The sequence below is a fragment of the Musa acuminata genome, chromosome BXJ3-5 (assembly GCF_036884655.1).
Source record: "Musa acuminata AAA Group cultivar baxijiao chromosome BXJ3-5, Cavendish_Baxijiao_AAA, whole genome shotgun sequence".
NCBI classification, from domain to species: Eukaryota; Viridiplantae; Streptophyta; class Magnoliopsida; order Zingiberales; family Musaceae; genus Musa; species Musa acuminata.
The window spans coordinates 6,660,374-6,677,580 of record NC_088353.1 but is presented as its reverse complement, the minus strand read 5'-3'; the positions used below and the strand labels follow the sequence as shown (position 1 = coordinate 6,677,580).

General features: G+C 37.7%; 2 protein-coding genes across 4 annotated transcripts; both read left to right on the top strand.

The window, feature by feature from the left end:
* The first annotated feature begins 562 nt into the window (after positions 1–562).
* LOC135638768 (uncharacterized) lies at positions 563–11,052 on the top strand. 3 transcript variants are annotated; one of them, XM_065152144.1, is made up of 9 exons: positions 563–1,234; positions 2,901–3,128; positions 5,486–5,578; positions 5,745–5,927; positions 6,055–6,157; positions 6,244–6,426; positions 6,542–7,701; positions 7,956–7,989; positions 8,110–8,363. In XM_065152144.1, the coding sequence occupies exons 1-9, from the start codon at positions 998–1,000 to the stop codon at positions 8,217–8,219; spliced, it is 2,331 nt and encodes a 776-aa protein (XP_065008216.1). In that variant the 5' UTR covers positions 563–997; the 3' UTR covers positions 8,220–8,363. The 3 variants fall into 3 exon arrangements, with proteins under 3 accessions (XP_065008216.1, XP_065008214.1, XP_065008215.1); XM_065152142.1 differs by lacking the exon at positions 7,956–7,989 and adding an exon at positions 10,615–11,052 and having other exon boundaries at positions 567–1,234; positions 8,110–8,507; XM_065152143.1 differs by lacking the exon at positions 7,956–7,989 and adding an exon at positions 10,615–11,052 and having other exon boundaries at positions 568–1,234; positions 2,901–3,086; positions 8,110–8,507.
* A 2,996-nt stretch (positions 11,053–14,048) lies between these two features.
* Positions 14,049–14,990, top strand: LOC103985075 (uncharacterized). The gene has a single exon (XM_009402689.3). The coding sequence runs from the start codon at positions 14,071–14,073 to the stop codon at positions 14,686–14,688; it is 618 nt and encodes a 205-aa protein (XP_009400964.2). The 5' UTR covers positions 14,049–14,070; the 3' UTR covers positions 14,689–14,990.
* The last annotated feature ends 2,217 nt before the right edge of the window (positions 14,991–17,207 follow it).

Here is a 17,207-nt window from a genome sequence, read left to right as displayed (position 1 = left end):
TCCTCGTGATCCACCAACTAAAAATTAATATGTTCATCGGAAAAATGGTGCCTTTGATTGACATAAATATTGTGGTTGCAGTCCAGACGGATCGTTCCCGACATGCTCGATCCACTTGTGGTCGTGTTTGCAGCTTCACTTGGCGGCGTGATGTCATTCTACAATCTCTTGACACATACATTAATTGCGTGGCGTTGGGGGTATCAGCTACAGTCAATTCAAGGGGGGCATTTTGGAGTCTGAATCCTCAATTTGCTCCACCATTGAACACAGCTGTATTGTTTTTGACTTCTCTTTGACAATCTTAAATCTTATTTTAGTATTTAATATAAATATTTATAAAATACTTATTCTAATTTTTAGTCATTTATTTTAATTATATATATATATATATTTCAATTAATAATAATAGTTATTATTATTTTTTACTCTTTTCTTTCTCGTGAAACCGACATTCAACAACACAAAATTAAATTTAAATAAATAATCCTCTCTTTTATTTTGCCCTTTTTTAGTTTTCGTCTCTCGAAAGTCTTATGAGAAGACGAGAGAAAGGGAGTGAAAAAGGAGCGCATTTTGGGTTGGAAGCGTTGCTTTTATTCTCTTCTCTCTCTCTCTCTCGCGGTTTCCTTCTTTGCTTCGCTTCCGTTGTGCCTCTGCGCTGCTTGTTTTGGTGTTCTTTGAAAGGGGTTTTCGCTCCGCCCGACGCCGAAAACCGATCCCCACAACAACCTCGAATCATTGAATCCCTTCCCCACCTCCTTTTTATCGCGCCCCCCCCCCCCCGCCCCCCCCCGCCCCCCCGGAAAAGATCCCTCATCTATCCGTTTGCTTGCTTCTCCTTCCGATCCTTCCCCGATTGGCTTCCGCCACGCACTCGATCTGTTCCGATGAGTTCTTCCCCTGACCGCGCGGACTCTTCCAGCCCTTGTTGCGCCTTTTGGCGCGTCGGGTGAAAGGGTGGTGACCTCGGGCACTCGGGATCGATTTCTTGGAGATGGGTGACCAGCAGGACTGGCCGCCGCTGGCGAACGGCGGCTCTTCGGAAGGTTTTTCCCACCCGATGCCGACGAATCCTGACCTGTCGGCGGTCGGCCCTGGGAACTTGATTCGCGCTGAGCAAGCCACCGCAGAGGTTCTCCGGTGCATTCAGCCGACGGTGGTGTCCGAGCAGAGGCGGAAAGCCGTCGTGGAGTATATCCAGAAGCTTCTCAAGAGATATATAGGCATTGAGGTGGATCATTTTGTCGCCCGGTCTTCTCTCTTGTTTTTCTGCTATCTTTTAATTCCTTTTGTTGTGTAATGCATTGGGTCTTAGCTGCTCCTGTTCTAATTGCAGACGATTGTTTCTTTGTATGATTTATGCAGTCGAACAAAAAGCTGTTTTTTTGTTCTTGTTTTTTATTTGTGCTCTACGATTCAGATAGTGCATGGTATTACTCTCTGCTTTCCATTCGATTTTTCTTGGGTTTTAGGTGAGGTGTGGTTCTTCTGGACTGGTAAATAAGGCCCATGTTTTTGTTTTTCTTGCCAATTGAGATGATTAGCGTGCCATTATTTTCAAATTCAAATGTCGATTTCTTGATTTGCCTTGGTTCGGTGACAGCTTTCTTGTAGCAAGTGGACTTGTACCATAGTAAAATTTCTTACGTTGTAAGAGCTTCTTAGTTGTTACGTTGTTCTACGTTCTTTCTTTTGCTTAGTGAAAGGTAAATCGCACCATGGCAATGTATTTTCATCGGTTAGTGTTTTCACATGGAAGAATTCCTGCAGATATGTCTATTACCCTTTTAATATTCTCACTAGAACAATTTTTTTAATTTCAAAAGCTTGTCCCGAATCTCTTTTGGTGGGATGTAGTAATTTTTAGCAACATTTATTAAAAAAAAATCAAAAATATTATAGCCAGTTCTCAATATGTTATGATCAAAGCAATTTTTTTGTGATTACTAGTATAATCGTGATATTTATCAAGCATAACTCTTCGGGTAGATCACGGTCTTCAAGCTCTGTCACCTTGGAACACTTGGAATTCTACAACGAAAAAGGACATCATTGTTGGTCAGGAGGTCTTGTTGAGATATGCATCTCCACGAAAACAATTTTCTGCAGTAACATTTTCTGATAGTAATATCCTATGCTATGAAGCATGGACACAGATGTGACTTCCTGTACTGGTTGCTTTTGTTGGGCGGATAACATTCCAGCACAGTATTGGTATCAATTTTTTATATCCCTAGGTTCTGGATGGTATTGAGTTGTTCTGCAAGTTGGAATCATCTTCGTAGTGTAGATTGGATCAAGTATTGAGTTTGGATTTAGTTGGATTTTTGGTTGAAACTGTCTCCTATTTCTTGTGGATACTTTTGGTAGAATGCACATTCCTGTCTTGAGTTGTATTCTTAAGTAGGCGTCCCGCTTTTATATTATGTTAGCGGATTTATAAGATCAACTAAATTCAAGTCCTATGTTTGAATTGATATTATGTTAGCGGATTATGTTTTATCTAATCCTCCCCCTATTTTATCCTTCTAGTATACCTATCACAATACTCTTCCCAAACCCTAAGCCTTTCACTCTTTAGATTATCCAAATATAATAATGCTCATTATTGATACCCATCACAACATCAAGTTGCAGCATTTGTGGAGGTTAATCAGAAACACTTTTTACTATATTATTGAATGCTTGTCCTCATAGGTCAGTCTACTGAAGTTGCCACAATCAATGTCCTAGAAGCAATACATTATGATTTTAGCCTTTTAGGTTTGTTGATAACCGTCATACGACTGCAGTCGGTGAAACCGTCTTTTGTGTTATTATATTCTCAAGTTTTCTATCTTATATTTTGTGGTCTTCTTCCACGAGTCACTATTGATTTTATGATGCAAAATTTACAGGTATTTCCATTTGGATCAGTTCCACTGAAGACATATCTTCCTGATGGAGATATTGATCTGACTGCACTTAGTTTTCCAAATTCTGAAGATGCTTTGGCAAATGATGTGCGTTCTGTTCTTCAATCAGAAGAACAGAACAAGGGTGCTGAGTTTGAAGTAAAGGATGTTCAATACATTAATGCTGAGGTTTTTCATTCTTCTGGAATTCTGTTTATTGGTTGTTATGAGGTTCTTGTACCTAATCATCTTCACAAATTTTCCATTCGGCTATACCATGAATGGTCCTTGCTGCTTTCCTGTTTTTCCAATAACAACTTTGCAGTCATCCAATAACAATTTGAAATGAATGATCATTTACCTAGAGTTAGTCAACAACAATTTGAATTATTAAATTTGTATCCATGTGAGATTATATTATACACTGTCTGGGTAACTACTCACATAAAATACAAATGACTCTTCAACAATTGGTTGTCCTATCGTTTGGTAAGTCATTGCTACTGTACCTGTTGATCTTAGGTTTTTTATTTTTTGTGATGGTTTTAAATAACCTGAGAATTATAAGCAAATCCTGTACTAGATAACCTCTTATTGCCATTATGGCACAATGTTTCACATGAATATTTGCTAGCTGGGGGACTATGACAAATGATGCTCATAATCAAAAAAGTGTTTCTAACATGAACAACAAAGAAGTTATTTTGAGTTTTGAGATAAGTTAGAGCAGTGTGTATAGCAGTTTATGTGCCAGCGCAATCAAAGAACACTTACACAAGAATTTATAAATATCAAATCACATGTATAATAAACAATTGCTTCAGAACTTTGAGGCTTGTCTGAGTAGGATGTAAAGGGGAAAAGATGATAATGTGTAGGGTTATGACTGATCAATTCGTAGTAGAAATAACTGGAGACGAGGCACTATCATGTGCTTCTCTGTTTTTTTTTAAAATGAAATATAGGGTTTTCTTTGAAAAAACTTCACTAACTTTATCGTATTACTGGGAAATTGTCACACATTTCATGCTTGACCGTAAAATGTCCATATAGCTTACCACTGAAGCAATTCATTGCTGATTCAATGAGTGGTCCATTAAACATTGAAATGTACAAAATGTAGTGTGATGATGCTCTTTTGACATGAGTGAGTGAGAGAGTGAGAGAGAGAGAGAGAGAGAGAGAGTCCTCTTGAAAAGTAGCGTTACTTTTGTGGCATCCATTGTGAATATTTTTTTGTTTTAACAATATTCAATGTCTACACTACTATGCATAACAATATAGACCTGATGTAATCACCAAAAGGAACTTGTTGAAACCAAGTTTTCTATAAAGCACCATTGCAATTCTTTATGGGACTGTATTATGTTCTTATTTACATTATTCCTTGAATTCATGCTATTTTTCTTTACTCCTTCACTGTGTGTCTCAATGTACAAGAATGGAGTGTCTTTGTTCCTTACAAATGGTAGCAAGTAGGGACTTATTTCTTTTGCTTGAATGCTGTTCAGTGCTATAAATTACTATGCTGACAATAAGAATCGAGTGTCTTTGTTCCTTACAACTGGTAGCGAGTAGGGACTTATTGCTTTTGCTTGAATGCTGTTCAATGCTATAAAATCATTATGCTGACAATATGCACTCAAATATTTTAGTTGTGTTGTTTTGAACTCTGGTAGGATGGTTACTTCATAAGGAGTAGTATTCAGGTTAAATATATATATAATACATGACTGCTACAACCGATTCTCATTGAAGCTCCATACTTCACTTGTCACCATTCATCAATTCCTTGTTCTTTCTTGCTCTTTAGCTTATTTTCTAGTTTGAGATAGTTTGCCAAGAAAGCATGTCTATGGGTTCAAAATTGCAAAGATCCATCTTATTCAATACTGACTTTAGTTATGCAAGTATGTCGTGTCTGGCCTAGAACAGTCAGCATTAACAGTATATTGCGTTAATCAACTATATTTTTCTTCCATACTACCAATAGCATCCTGATCATAACGTGTTGTGAGAAAGAGATGCAATTTTACTTTTCCTAGTAATTCTGTGTTAAGTGCTCTTCATGCTGCTACTTAGTTATGCATTATCTTTATATTTTGTATTGATAGTATAACTACATAGTATATACTATATACACAAACGAATACGTAAATTTTAGTGATGGCACTTGTTTACACAATAATTTCAATATTGATATCTTCACAATTTTTATTTTTCTTGTTTAAATCCCTGTATCAACTTTTCTTTCTATAATTTTCATTTACAATTTTTTACACAATGTGACAACTGGTGGTAGAAAATTATTAAACTCTTTCCATAAGCTTAGTAAGTTTTGAAATCTGGTGATAGGATTTCCTGTGGCATGTTAGTGCTTTTTCTGCTGCTGCTTAGTTATGTATTATCTTTATATTTTTATATCTTCACAATTTTTATTTTTCTTGTTCGTATACTTGTATGATTTTTTTTTAAAACAGTTTGCATTTACATGTTTTACATAACACGATAAGCATTAGTAGAAAATTTTTACACTGTCCATATGCTTATCAAGTTTTTGAATCTGATGATAGGATTTCCTGTGGCAGGTCAAACTTGTTAAATGCATTGTTGAGAATATTGTAGTAGATATCTCATTCAATCAGATTGGTGGACTTTGTACACTTTGCTTTCTTGAGAAGGTATATGGTAAATGCTTGGTGGTAGAAATATTAATTAAAATTTGCTCTTTGCTTTCCCTTGCAAGGAAAAGTATCTTGAAGAAATGGATGACATGTGCTTGGTACATTGATCTCATATAATTTTCTTTCTTGGCTCAAAATTTTTAGATTTGTTGCTTGTTCATAGGTTGACCAGGAAATTGGTAAGGACAATCTCTTCAAGCGCAGTATAATATTGATAAAAACTTGGTGTTACTATGAGAGTCGCATCCTTGGTGCTCATCATGGTTTGATTTCTACGTACGCATTGGAAACGTTAGTGTTGTATGTTTTTCACCTCTTCCATGAATCGCTAGATGGTCCTTTGGCGGTGAGTATTCAAAGGAATATATATCCCTCGTATTCCAAGGAAATTGAACATATATTTTGTTGGTTCCTTTCCTTGAACTCTTTGTCTACATTACTTGGATTTCATTTAATCTGGCTATGTGTTGTAGGTTTTGTATAGGTTTCTGGACTACTACAGCAAGTTCGATTGGGACAATTACTGTGTTAGTTTGCAGGGACCCATTCCTGTTTCTTTTCTGCCAGAACTAGTAGGTAAGCAAAATTTTAAGTTACCATTCTAGATATTTGTGCTTGACAAAAGGTCATACTGTTTTCTGACCATTTTGTTTCCTTCACAGTTGAGCCAATAGAGACTAACGGGGGTGATTTACTGCTTTCGAAGGAATTTATTAAAGAATGTATCGACATGTTCTCAGTTCCTCCAAGATTTTCAGAGAGCTCTAGAATATTTTTAAAGAAGCACCTAAACATTGTGGATCCACTGAAACAGAACAATAATCTAGGGCGCAGCATCAGCAAAGGTAAGTCATATTTTTTTCTCAATTTATGGAGTGAAATTTGATAATATGGTCTTGTTACACTTGTATTTGTTGAGATATTTTCACTTAGTTCTTTTGTTTCTCTGCTATGTAATAGGTAACTTTTACCGCATACGTAGTGCATTTACATATGGTGCCCGAAAACTTGGTCGGGTACTTCTACTACCTGCTGAAAATATTGCTGCTGAAGTTGGTATGTTTTTTGCAAGCACCTTGGAGAGGCATGGAACTGGAGAAAGGCCAGACGTTCAACAAGATGCATCTCTTAGTTGTTCAGATAGCAGATTTATTGAGCATAATGAGGTTGGCTCTACATCATCAAACAAGGAGTCGCCTTTAGATTCACAAGTTAAGTGTTCTGGTGGAGCACTATGTGACAACATAAGTAACATCAAGATCTCAGATTTGGATGAGGGGTATGGCACCAAATTGCAATTCAATGGACATAACTCTAATAAGCATCTTGATGTACTTCACAACTGTACTAAAATGGAAAATCATCTCATGGGAGGAGAAGCTTCAGTTAAGCATTTGGATAAAAATGCTAGAGATCTTGTTGGCATAGAAGCTTTTAATTCGAGAGCCGCTGAAAGTTGCTTAGATTCTTCATCACATAATCAGATAGGCGGTGACTTGTCATCTGGAAAAGCTTATCATGCACCCCCCTTGTTCTTCCATGTGGGAAATGGTTCTGAATCTGTGATACTTGATAATGTGAATTCAGGGGATACTGCAAAGAAAGAAGTGATTTCTAGCAGGTTTGTGGCCCCCGGTGAGGAGCCAAACAATGAATCTGAATCACACGGTACTAGTACATCTGGGTTTAAAACCAACTCTGTATCTGCCTCCACTGGCAGCATTCATGGATCTTCAACAACAAGTTGGAATTCCCATTTATCAGAATATTTAAATACTGCAGCTTGGTCATGTGAGGGAAACGGAAATAGTAGTCCCAATTGCAGTAAACTATCAGATCTAGTTGGTGATTTTAATCTGCACTACATGAATCTTCTTTATGCTTTGAAGTCCCAGAGCCAAGAATACTTTATGAGTCAGTACTTTATGCCAAATTATGGACCATCCCCTTCCCAGTATCAGAACAAGCAATCATGGAATGGTTTTTCTCAGCAGAGCATTTACATGCATATTAGAGCAAATGGTGTCATCCCTGCACCATCATTTTCTTTGAATCCTGGTGTTTATGCTGCAAAAGATATCCAAAAAACAAAGGGAACAGGAACATACTTTCCCATCACGGTATGCAGCATTTTTGAATTTACTGCTTTCAGTTACTTTGGCCCCATTAATTTAGTCCACTACCTTCTCAATTAGTGATCAAATTGTCCACTCTGGATCTGGTCTTCACTTGGTCTCCTCCACTGCAGCCATGTTGCTTTGTTCTTTTCCTGTGGAACCTAAACTTTAGTTATTTGTTGATGTTTGGGCCCTGTTTTTTTACTTTCTGCATCCAGTTCTAGTCCAAAATGTTTCATACTATAATCTCAATTCAGGTTTACATGATCCTGATGTCTTTTGCAGATTCAGGTGCGGTTTCTTATAGAAAGATGTCTTTTGTAGACTAAAAGCATGGATATAAAAACATGGAAAAATTTATTAACAGCTTTTTACTGGTTTTAAGGTTTTTTTGTTCCTCGAGTTTTGTAGAATTCTCGTTCATACAGAGAAAGACAGTCACCTGGGAGAGGAAAGAATCAAACGCCTCCAAATCAGCTGTCAAGATCCCGCAACAACAGCCGATTGGAGGTACAAGATAGGAACCTACTTGAAGAGAATAATGAGACACTTCCACAACCACAGTCTCCTGTTTTCACGGGGGTCCCCCAGCCTTCATGCTCGGCCACTAGAGAGCTTTCACATGGCAATGACATTGTTCTTGGTTTAAAGGGAAAACTAGAGTTTGGGTCCCTTGGTCCCGTTAAACTAAGAGTCTCCTCACCAGAACAAAGCAAAAAGCCAGAATCAGTTAGTCCTTCTAATCAGAGCTCCACAGCAATCCTTGAATCAACAGTTCAGAGACCCTCAACGAACTTGAGATATGAAAGGTAATAAACTTTCCTAAAATTAGTCATTAACAGTACTTGCATAATAAGTTCATGTTCCCAATAGACTCCGTGAGTATTCTTGGTGAAAACAAGATTGAAGCTCTGGTTTATATTTGATTTCTTCAATCATTAATTTGGTACCTATTCCTCCAGCTGTGATGTCTAAGTTTGTATTCTAATGAAGACATGAATTAAATCTTGCTTTTGAGTTTCTATGAGTTCTGGATTTTGTCATAGCGTACAATCACCAGTGGTCCATGTTGTGTGTTGACACTTTTTTTTGTGGTTATGCTGGCCAGCATGGATCCCAGCTATATCCTGTGGTTGCCTTGTTGGTTTGTTACCATGTTCAACAAACCTACACAATTGTCTTACCCATGGTCTCATCTATATTCATATTTTGGTAGTTCTTTCTCTTTTGCCTTAATTTCCACACATTCTCTTTGCAAAATTCTTTAACCTTCTACTGTAACTTATTTTTCTTTTGCTGTGTCAGGGAATAAATGATTCCAGTCCTATAAAATTCCAGTGTTAAAATTGTCATCATTCATCATTATTGTTTTTGTTAGAAAGAGAGAAATGAATAGAAACTGCAATATTGCATGGACGCAGACTCTAAAATCTGATAAGGATGTGTATCCAAATAACCAAATTGGCAAGGAGATAACTAGATTACAGGGACAATATCATGGGAACATAAAGTGTTCAAGGTAAAGTTGACAAGATTTCATAGAAGCGTAGAAGAATTTACTACTTATATCGAACACTTGTCCTAGGATGAAACCTAGAGTGTGTGTGATGACTTTAGGACTTTTCATTCACTAGTGAGAACTGCTAATGAATGTTGTCAGGAGCAGCTGCATAAGCACCTATGTAGTTGAGCTGCTACCATCACCTAGGCACCTACTGCTATGAAGGGTTCTATGCTAGACATTCCCGAGTGCTTGAATAGTTCTTAGGCCCCCAAGCTGATTTTTTCTTAGATGTAGCTACATTGTTATCAACATTTATTTGTTTGACAAAAATGAATAGTTTGGTTAGTTTATTCCCTTTTATTGTGCATGTTTTTCAGACATGGTGCATGAAATTATGTCTTTGTTTCTACAAATTAGGTGTCCTGGATTTTTTATTCTGCTTTTGCTTGCATTAGCATCTTCCAACATAACAGTTGTAAAGGAAACATGAGAAAGAACGTAACCAGTCTTAGGATCATTTTAAAGACGCATCGATGTATGAAACAATGGGAAGATAAAACACATGATTTATGTAAAAATTATACCAAAAGTAATTAATATCATCATGTTACTTAAGAACTTACTATTGAATATGGTTGTACAAAACTAATGTTTCACAATACGAAATCCATACATTTTCAACAGAATTTTGTATTGTATGCATCCACTAATATGCTCAGGGCTTTCGTATATACATTTTTGAGGACTTAATGCATAAGTGTTCTGACATCCTTGCCACTAATCAAACTGAAACTTAAGAATTTTCATAATCAACAAATATTCTGATTAAATACAGGACTTTTAAATTCGACCAAATCAACATGTAGAAATTGAAATGTCTGATGTTACACGGGCTTATAACATGGCGGAATGACATATGGTACACGGCTTTTATTTGTCTCTCAACATAAGCTGATTCCTCACTTGTCTGTTCCAGTCTGTGCATTCATATCACTAGCATAAAATGTAATCTGCAATATGTTAGTTATCACTGTACCAAATTTAGTAATTATGTATATCATTATATTGTCTAGCATGGTATTTATAATTTAATTTATCGATATAGATTCACATTGGCACATAAATTCATGACTGTAAATTTTCTATTTATAAAACAATTGTCATATTGAAAAACGTGTGCACGGATCAAAGAAATGCAACTAAAGCATAAGAGAGACTGAGCCACTTACCATGTGCATCTAAACTTTAGTTTTGAATAGAAAGGCAGCACAGAATACTCGAGTCCAAGTGGGTTTGTAGCTTTTCTCAGATGTCACAGCACTGTTGTCTGAGATCTTACTATTTCACATTTTTGTTTAGACCAGCAACAGTACCATGGTCTATTCAACTGATTGTTCGATTTAAACCTGCAGGTCAATGAAACCTTATCAGCTCAAAGATGAAAGCGACTTCCCTCCTCTAAATGGCTGATTTCTACTGAAGACCAATTCACACGGAGCAGACATGGGGGGGGGCGGCCATGAAACTAACAAATGCTGACCACCGGAGCATCTTTGCTAGAGCAGTGTCGCTGAGGGACGTGTATAAGAGTGTTATCTGATTGTTGCGGTGAATTTGTTTCTTGTACATTCCGACAACTTCTCTCCCTGTTCTTCTTCTTCTTTTTTCGGAACCCTTGGCACCCACCACCCCTTCATGTGGGTGTAAACAGGCACCCAACTCACATCCCTCTTTGCCTAACCAGTTTTTCTGTTGCAGGTGGTAAAAAGATTCTCTGGTTTTGGTTTGTTGTAGAAAATGTTTTTGGCAGAATCCTCCTAATTCAAGTCAGATTTTCTTTGATGCCTCTATTTTCAGTTTCGTCGTTGGCTTCTAGCTACTGGTTTCTTACGGGTTTTCATATCAAGTAACTATCGTGCTGTGGCTGCTTCTGTCTCGTCTTCCTTCGTCTGGTTGCTTTCGAGTATTTATTATAGCGTTCGTTCAGTTGAGCACGATCGAATGTATCTTTTGTACGCCTTACCGATCATATTTTTCTTGGACAAGCATACAGCCTCTTCTTTTCATCTTTGCCATCCCCTTTTTCTGTTATGTCTTCCGAAATGTGAGACGTGTGATTCTTCTAATAGAAGCAACTCTGTTGTCTTCTTTCCTTTTTCAAACTCTGGAGATATCTCATTCTAGTCTCCTGGAAAACATCAAAAGCAGTTAAATTGTTCTCGGAACTACTCAAGTGTTGAGATCCATTCTTTATTCTCTATCTCTCGCTCTCTCGCTCGCATGTCTGATGGTTATATCGCTTCGTCGTAGATCTTATGCAGCAGCTTTGGCAGTGCATCATTAAGTACCTCAACTTACTAATTTGTTAGGCATAAACTACTAGAGTTTGATACTTAAGTTCAATTTACTAATAATATATTACAAATGATATATTATTAAGTATGATACACGAGACTAATGATATATTACAAATTTTTTCTTCAACTTAACAACATAGTATGTATAGTTTTAGTGTTGTTCACGGATAATTTTTTCATACTTAAATTTTATATAATATATTATGAAATAATCGACTCACCAATCATTGGCCTAAGATGCTTAAAACCTTTTAAGTTAATTTAAATATTTTAATAATTTATAATGATACCACTAATTCTTTATAAGATCCCCGATAAGTCTCATAGGCAAGTTTAATGCTTTGCCTAGTAATAGTAATCCACAAATAGTGTGTACCTTAAACACCCAATGATATGGAAGCCAACATATAACCTTTCATTACTTATTTAAGTATTGCACTTCCTTACATATCCGAATCAAAATTTCCTAAATTAATCCTATAGCTTATGAATGGATTACAATATGTATCCAATTAATCCTCCATCCCTAACAACGTGGAGTTTCATCCTAAAACTAATACGAGAACAATTATTAGATATAGTTTCTCCCACTCGTTCAAGTTCTACAGTACTGTCACATGCAACTCACAAAGGAAAGGTTAGCTAATATGAGATCTTGCTTGTCCTATGGAAAGCTCCACTGTACTTGGCAGTGACTCAAAGGTGCTACATTTAACATCAACTTGTGACGAAGAAACTGGAGACATCACATGCCCTCTTCACGTCCATCGTCAACGCCCATGACAGATACAATCGAGTGATGCCATGACTGACCACACAGATTTGCATCGTATGCATACGTGTGGCTCACCGGCAAACCAAAAGCGCAGAGAGAAGAAGATTGGAAGCGTTCTAAAGAGCCCAATTTTGGGAGACAGGAATCGATGCTTTGACTATCTTTTCACTTGTTTACGATTATCGATTTTTTTTCTTTTGTTTTTTTAATAAGAGCACTAAAGAGAAAATATTGTTGTCGATATTCCAAGTAGGAAATAAAAACATGTCGCGTTATAATGTATATCGGGTTTTCATATAAGAATATTAGGAGGTTAAGAAATAATATATATAGTTTATTTTATTAAAAGTATTAAGATGAATATGTAATGTTATTAAAAAATATATTAAAAAATAATTAGATATAGTTTTGATAGAATATAAAAACAAAGATGAATTGTTTATAATGATACGTACGTATCGTCACATCATTAGTTAGGATTATCAAAAACATAAGACACCCATATGAATATGTTCGTTTACAATAATCGATCTAAATGTTAACCTCATGTAGTTTATAAAAAATAAAAAGATGAACATACCGATAATATGTTGCCATCATATATAACGTAAGTAATACAAAATAATTAGTTTTTATCAAGCACAAATAACTCTTACAAATGAGTTAAACATCTCGAAGATAGGTTTATAACTTATGGAATCTTTTATATATATATATATATAACACTAAGAAACATGCACGAAAATCTAAAAACGTCCTACTAAGATGAGAACTTTTTATGAAGCTCAATAATAACTAAAATCTTATATAATAAAAAATAGAGCACTAAAGAGAAAATAGAGTTGTCAATATTTCAAGTAGGAAATAAAAACATGCCGCGGTATAATGTATATCAAGTTTTCATATAAGAATATTAGGTGGTTAAGAAATAATATATATATATATATATATATAGTTTTATTTTATTGAAAATATTAAGATGAATATGTGAAATTATTAAAAAATTATTCAAAGATAATTAGGTGTAGTTTTGATAGAATATAAAAACAAAGATGAATTTTTTATAATGATACGTAAGTATCGTTACATCCTTAGTTAGGATTATCAAAAACATAAAATACCCAGATGAATATGTTCGTTTACAAGAGTCAATCTAAATGTTAACCTCATATGATTTAAAAAAAATAAAAAGATGAACATATGGATAATATGTTGCCATCATATATAACGTAATAAATACAAAATAATTAGATTTTATCAAGCACAAATAGCCCTTACAAATGAGTTAAACATCAAGGGGGTTTCGAAGATAGGTTTACTATTTATGGAATCTTTTATATATATATATATATATAATTAAGAAACATACACGGAAATTAAAAGCGTCCTACTAGAAATGATAAAAAAATGTAAATATTTTAATTTAACTAAGTTGAGAACTATTTATGAAGCTCAATAATAACTAAAATCTTATATAGTTCGATTCCAAATAGTTAGTGCATTAACTTAATCACTGAATGAACATCTGATCTAATTGATGTGAACGCAATGTTAGGTGGATGCCGCACGGGCACTACATGTTCTTATCAGTAGAGTTGGGTTGATTCAACTCAAACACCATGCATTCATTGGCTTCGCCTCAATTCCATTCCTATAAAAGCCCCCCCTCCCTCGGTGCACTATTAGTAGTACCCATACCTCCCTCCGTCACCGCCCCCCTTCCCACATCCAACACCATGGCGAGCTTAGCCGGAGTCATGCTCGCCAAAACCTCAGATGATCCTTCGCCCAGCCCTCTCCACATCACGCCGCACGACAGCAAGTTCTACGCCAGGCTCCTCTCCAAGGAGGACGACGCCTCCTTGTCCACCACCCCTTCCTTCGGCGTCTACGATGGCGTCGCACCCGGCTCCGTGCCCTTCGATTGGGAGTCGCAGCCGGGCACTCCCAAGCCCACCGCCGTCGCCCTGGCGGAACCGCTCCCTCCTATCAACCCACCACCCTCCTCCTACTTCCACCCCGTTCTCAGGAAGGCTAAGCTGGTCAGCAAGAAGCGAAGGGTCAACCCATCCTCCCGGTTCACCTTCCTCGCCACCCTATTCCGAAAGCTCACGCCGAGGAAGTCACCTTCATCGCCCGTCTCCTCCTCGTTCACGTCGTCCCCGTTCTCCCGACTGGAGTCGCCCCGTTCTCGGCGGAGGTCGTCCTTCTCTTCCAAGGGCGACGACGAGGAGGAAGATGTCGGTGATGGCTCCACGAGATCCGTCCTTTGCTTTCGGCTACAGCGGTCTCCGCGCATCACGCTGTTCCGCCATTCTCGCGACAACTGCTCCAGTTTGATCGCTGGGAACTGAAGCCTTGTGTTTACTACATCACCAATCCTCATTCTCCTCTTCCTCCACATAGCTTACTGGAAGCCATGAGGATGCATGTTGCTTTGCCGGATCGTGAAGTGAGATACCATGTGGAGTCGTCAGCCGACACTGTGAGCACAAAAAGACTACTGGATCTGGTGACTTCCATCCGGTTTCCCAGAAAGAAGTAATTGCGTTTCCATGGAGTGCAATCTAATCCACCGTAGGGCATGGCAGGAAGCAATATATAAGCTTGCATAGCAAATGAAGTACCTATTCTGTTGTTTATATGCTTGTCAAGAAAAGGAACTCTTACCCTCATTGTAATGTGTATCAATTGAATGCATGGGAAAGAAAGAGCACATGAGGAAGCATGAAAAAGATCCTACTCAATGTTATTTCATGGAGTGCACATTGCGTCTTAACCACTGGTAATTAGCTGGTATTAATTAATCATAATATACTTCAAAGAAAACTCTAAATTATGATTGTGGGATCCTTACAAGAAACCAAAGTAATGCCTTGAATATTTCTAGTAAATTGAAGAACATGTTTAATAAAAAAAATTGAAAATAAGACATATTTTTTGTGAAAATATGAAAAACATAGTAACTTACAAGCTATCGATAATTTTGATAAGGGTTTACTTCATGACATGACATTGATCATACAAGCTACCAACATAATTTGTTTTCAAAGAATAAATAACGAATGATATATTGTCAGAATCTTAAAACAAATTTCACATTAGGTGTGTTTGGTTGTATGGAATTAAGTTGACAGAAGATTAATTTTCTTGCTATGTTTATTTCTTTTTTCTTTGCCCAATAGAAGAAGCGAGATTTATAAGAAATTGGCTTTTCATATTTGGATTTTTTCAAGAAAAAAAAAACCTTTTTTATGATTATTTATATTTTCAGAAAATAATAATTTTTTTTGATTATTCTTTTGTTTTACTCTTTTTATTTTATTTTATTTAACTAATTTGAACATCGAAGAGATCATATACATGGATGCATCGGAGTGAGTCGACCTATTTCCTCTCTCCTTTGAGATTCGTGTTCACCGTTAACCAGGGGCTCGGACAAACAAGCCAAGCCACGACTGACAATAACACAGAAACCCGCACGAGTACTTGACCATTCGACTCTCTTAATTAAGCTAAGGTAAGCTATGGTATGGTCACACCTGAAAGCACCGCTCGTGCATGTACTCTGTGCAAACCTTGCAGGCCACGACTGACCTTGGGCGAGGCCTGCTCGGCAATGTATACCACTCAGCTCTCAGGCCAAGACATGGCGAAGACACCGACATCATCACCGATCAATATAACCTGTGATGTATCCACCCCTCTGATGCCTCCAAAGTACTCCGAGCTGGATCCAGTCTCGCAGTACAAAGATCATCATCAGTTAGGCGTGGCCAAGTGGCGGAAGGGTCCCCCAAATCCAAAGCACTCGACCACCAAATCTCCTGTCGTCTCGCCATGCATTCCCCCCTCCGCTGGACGACAGCAGGTAGGGTTTCCTTGTTGTTTTGCAGTACTGCTTCCCTTCATTGATTGACTGCGTGCTTCCTTTGTGCACGGTAGGTGTTGGCCGGTGCTGTTATCATTCCATCTTCTCTCTTGTTCCCTTCTACGCCATGTCTCTCTCGACCCTACATCGACGTTGCTCCAGTACTCCCATGTGTACGTACAGTCGAAACGAGACGTACGTATGCAAGACGTGTAAGCTTTAGGAAACAAAAGGGAGACTACAACGAGTGTGTGCTCCAAAAGAGCAGTCCACAGCCCTTCAGGGAATCCCATCACCAACTTGTTGCAGACGACTTTGTGTTGCTTTCATATCCTTCAGTGGACGATGGCTTTTTTAGTGTCCACCTTTGGATTGGGTTCTCTCCTTTTTCTCAAAGGCAGCAGCAGCAACCCTGAAGATACCCACTTACTCTCCATTCACCCCGAGAGCCACGCTTGTTGTGGTGCTTCATCCCTGCTTGTTGTATTTTTATTTGCTGCTATAAAGGAATTATACTCAACGGTGGGGATATATGTATAAATAGAGAGCGAGAAAGAGAGAGAGAGAGGAACAGATGAGTGGAAGTTTTGTGACACATGACATGTTCCAATATGACGGATGATCGGGCAATGAGAGATCGAAACGTGGAGGCTGTGGTCCAATCAGAAGGTCATCAGTGGTGTGGTCAACTCACGCTCATGTAGAAAGCTTAGTCAACCATGCACCTCCTCTTTGCCACAAGACGACACCCTTCAAGTGGATCCTGTATGGTTGTCACTTCAAACATCTGTTGGTCACGCACGTCGGCTGCCAATGGAGTCGAAGACTTTGTACTAAGCCATGACGTCCAAAGTACGCACCTTTAGCGTTTTGTTGGCTGGTTTATCACTTCAAAGTGCCCTGTGATCTGATGCAACCTATATAATAAGTTGACCCACACGACAAAGCATTGTTTACCGTTGACCGTTGGCACACCTCTCATTTACAGCTGCAAATCCAACT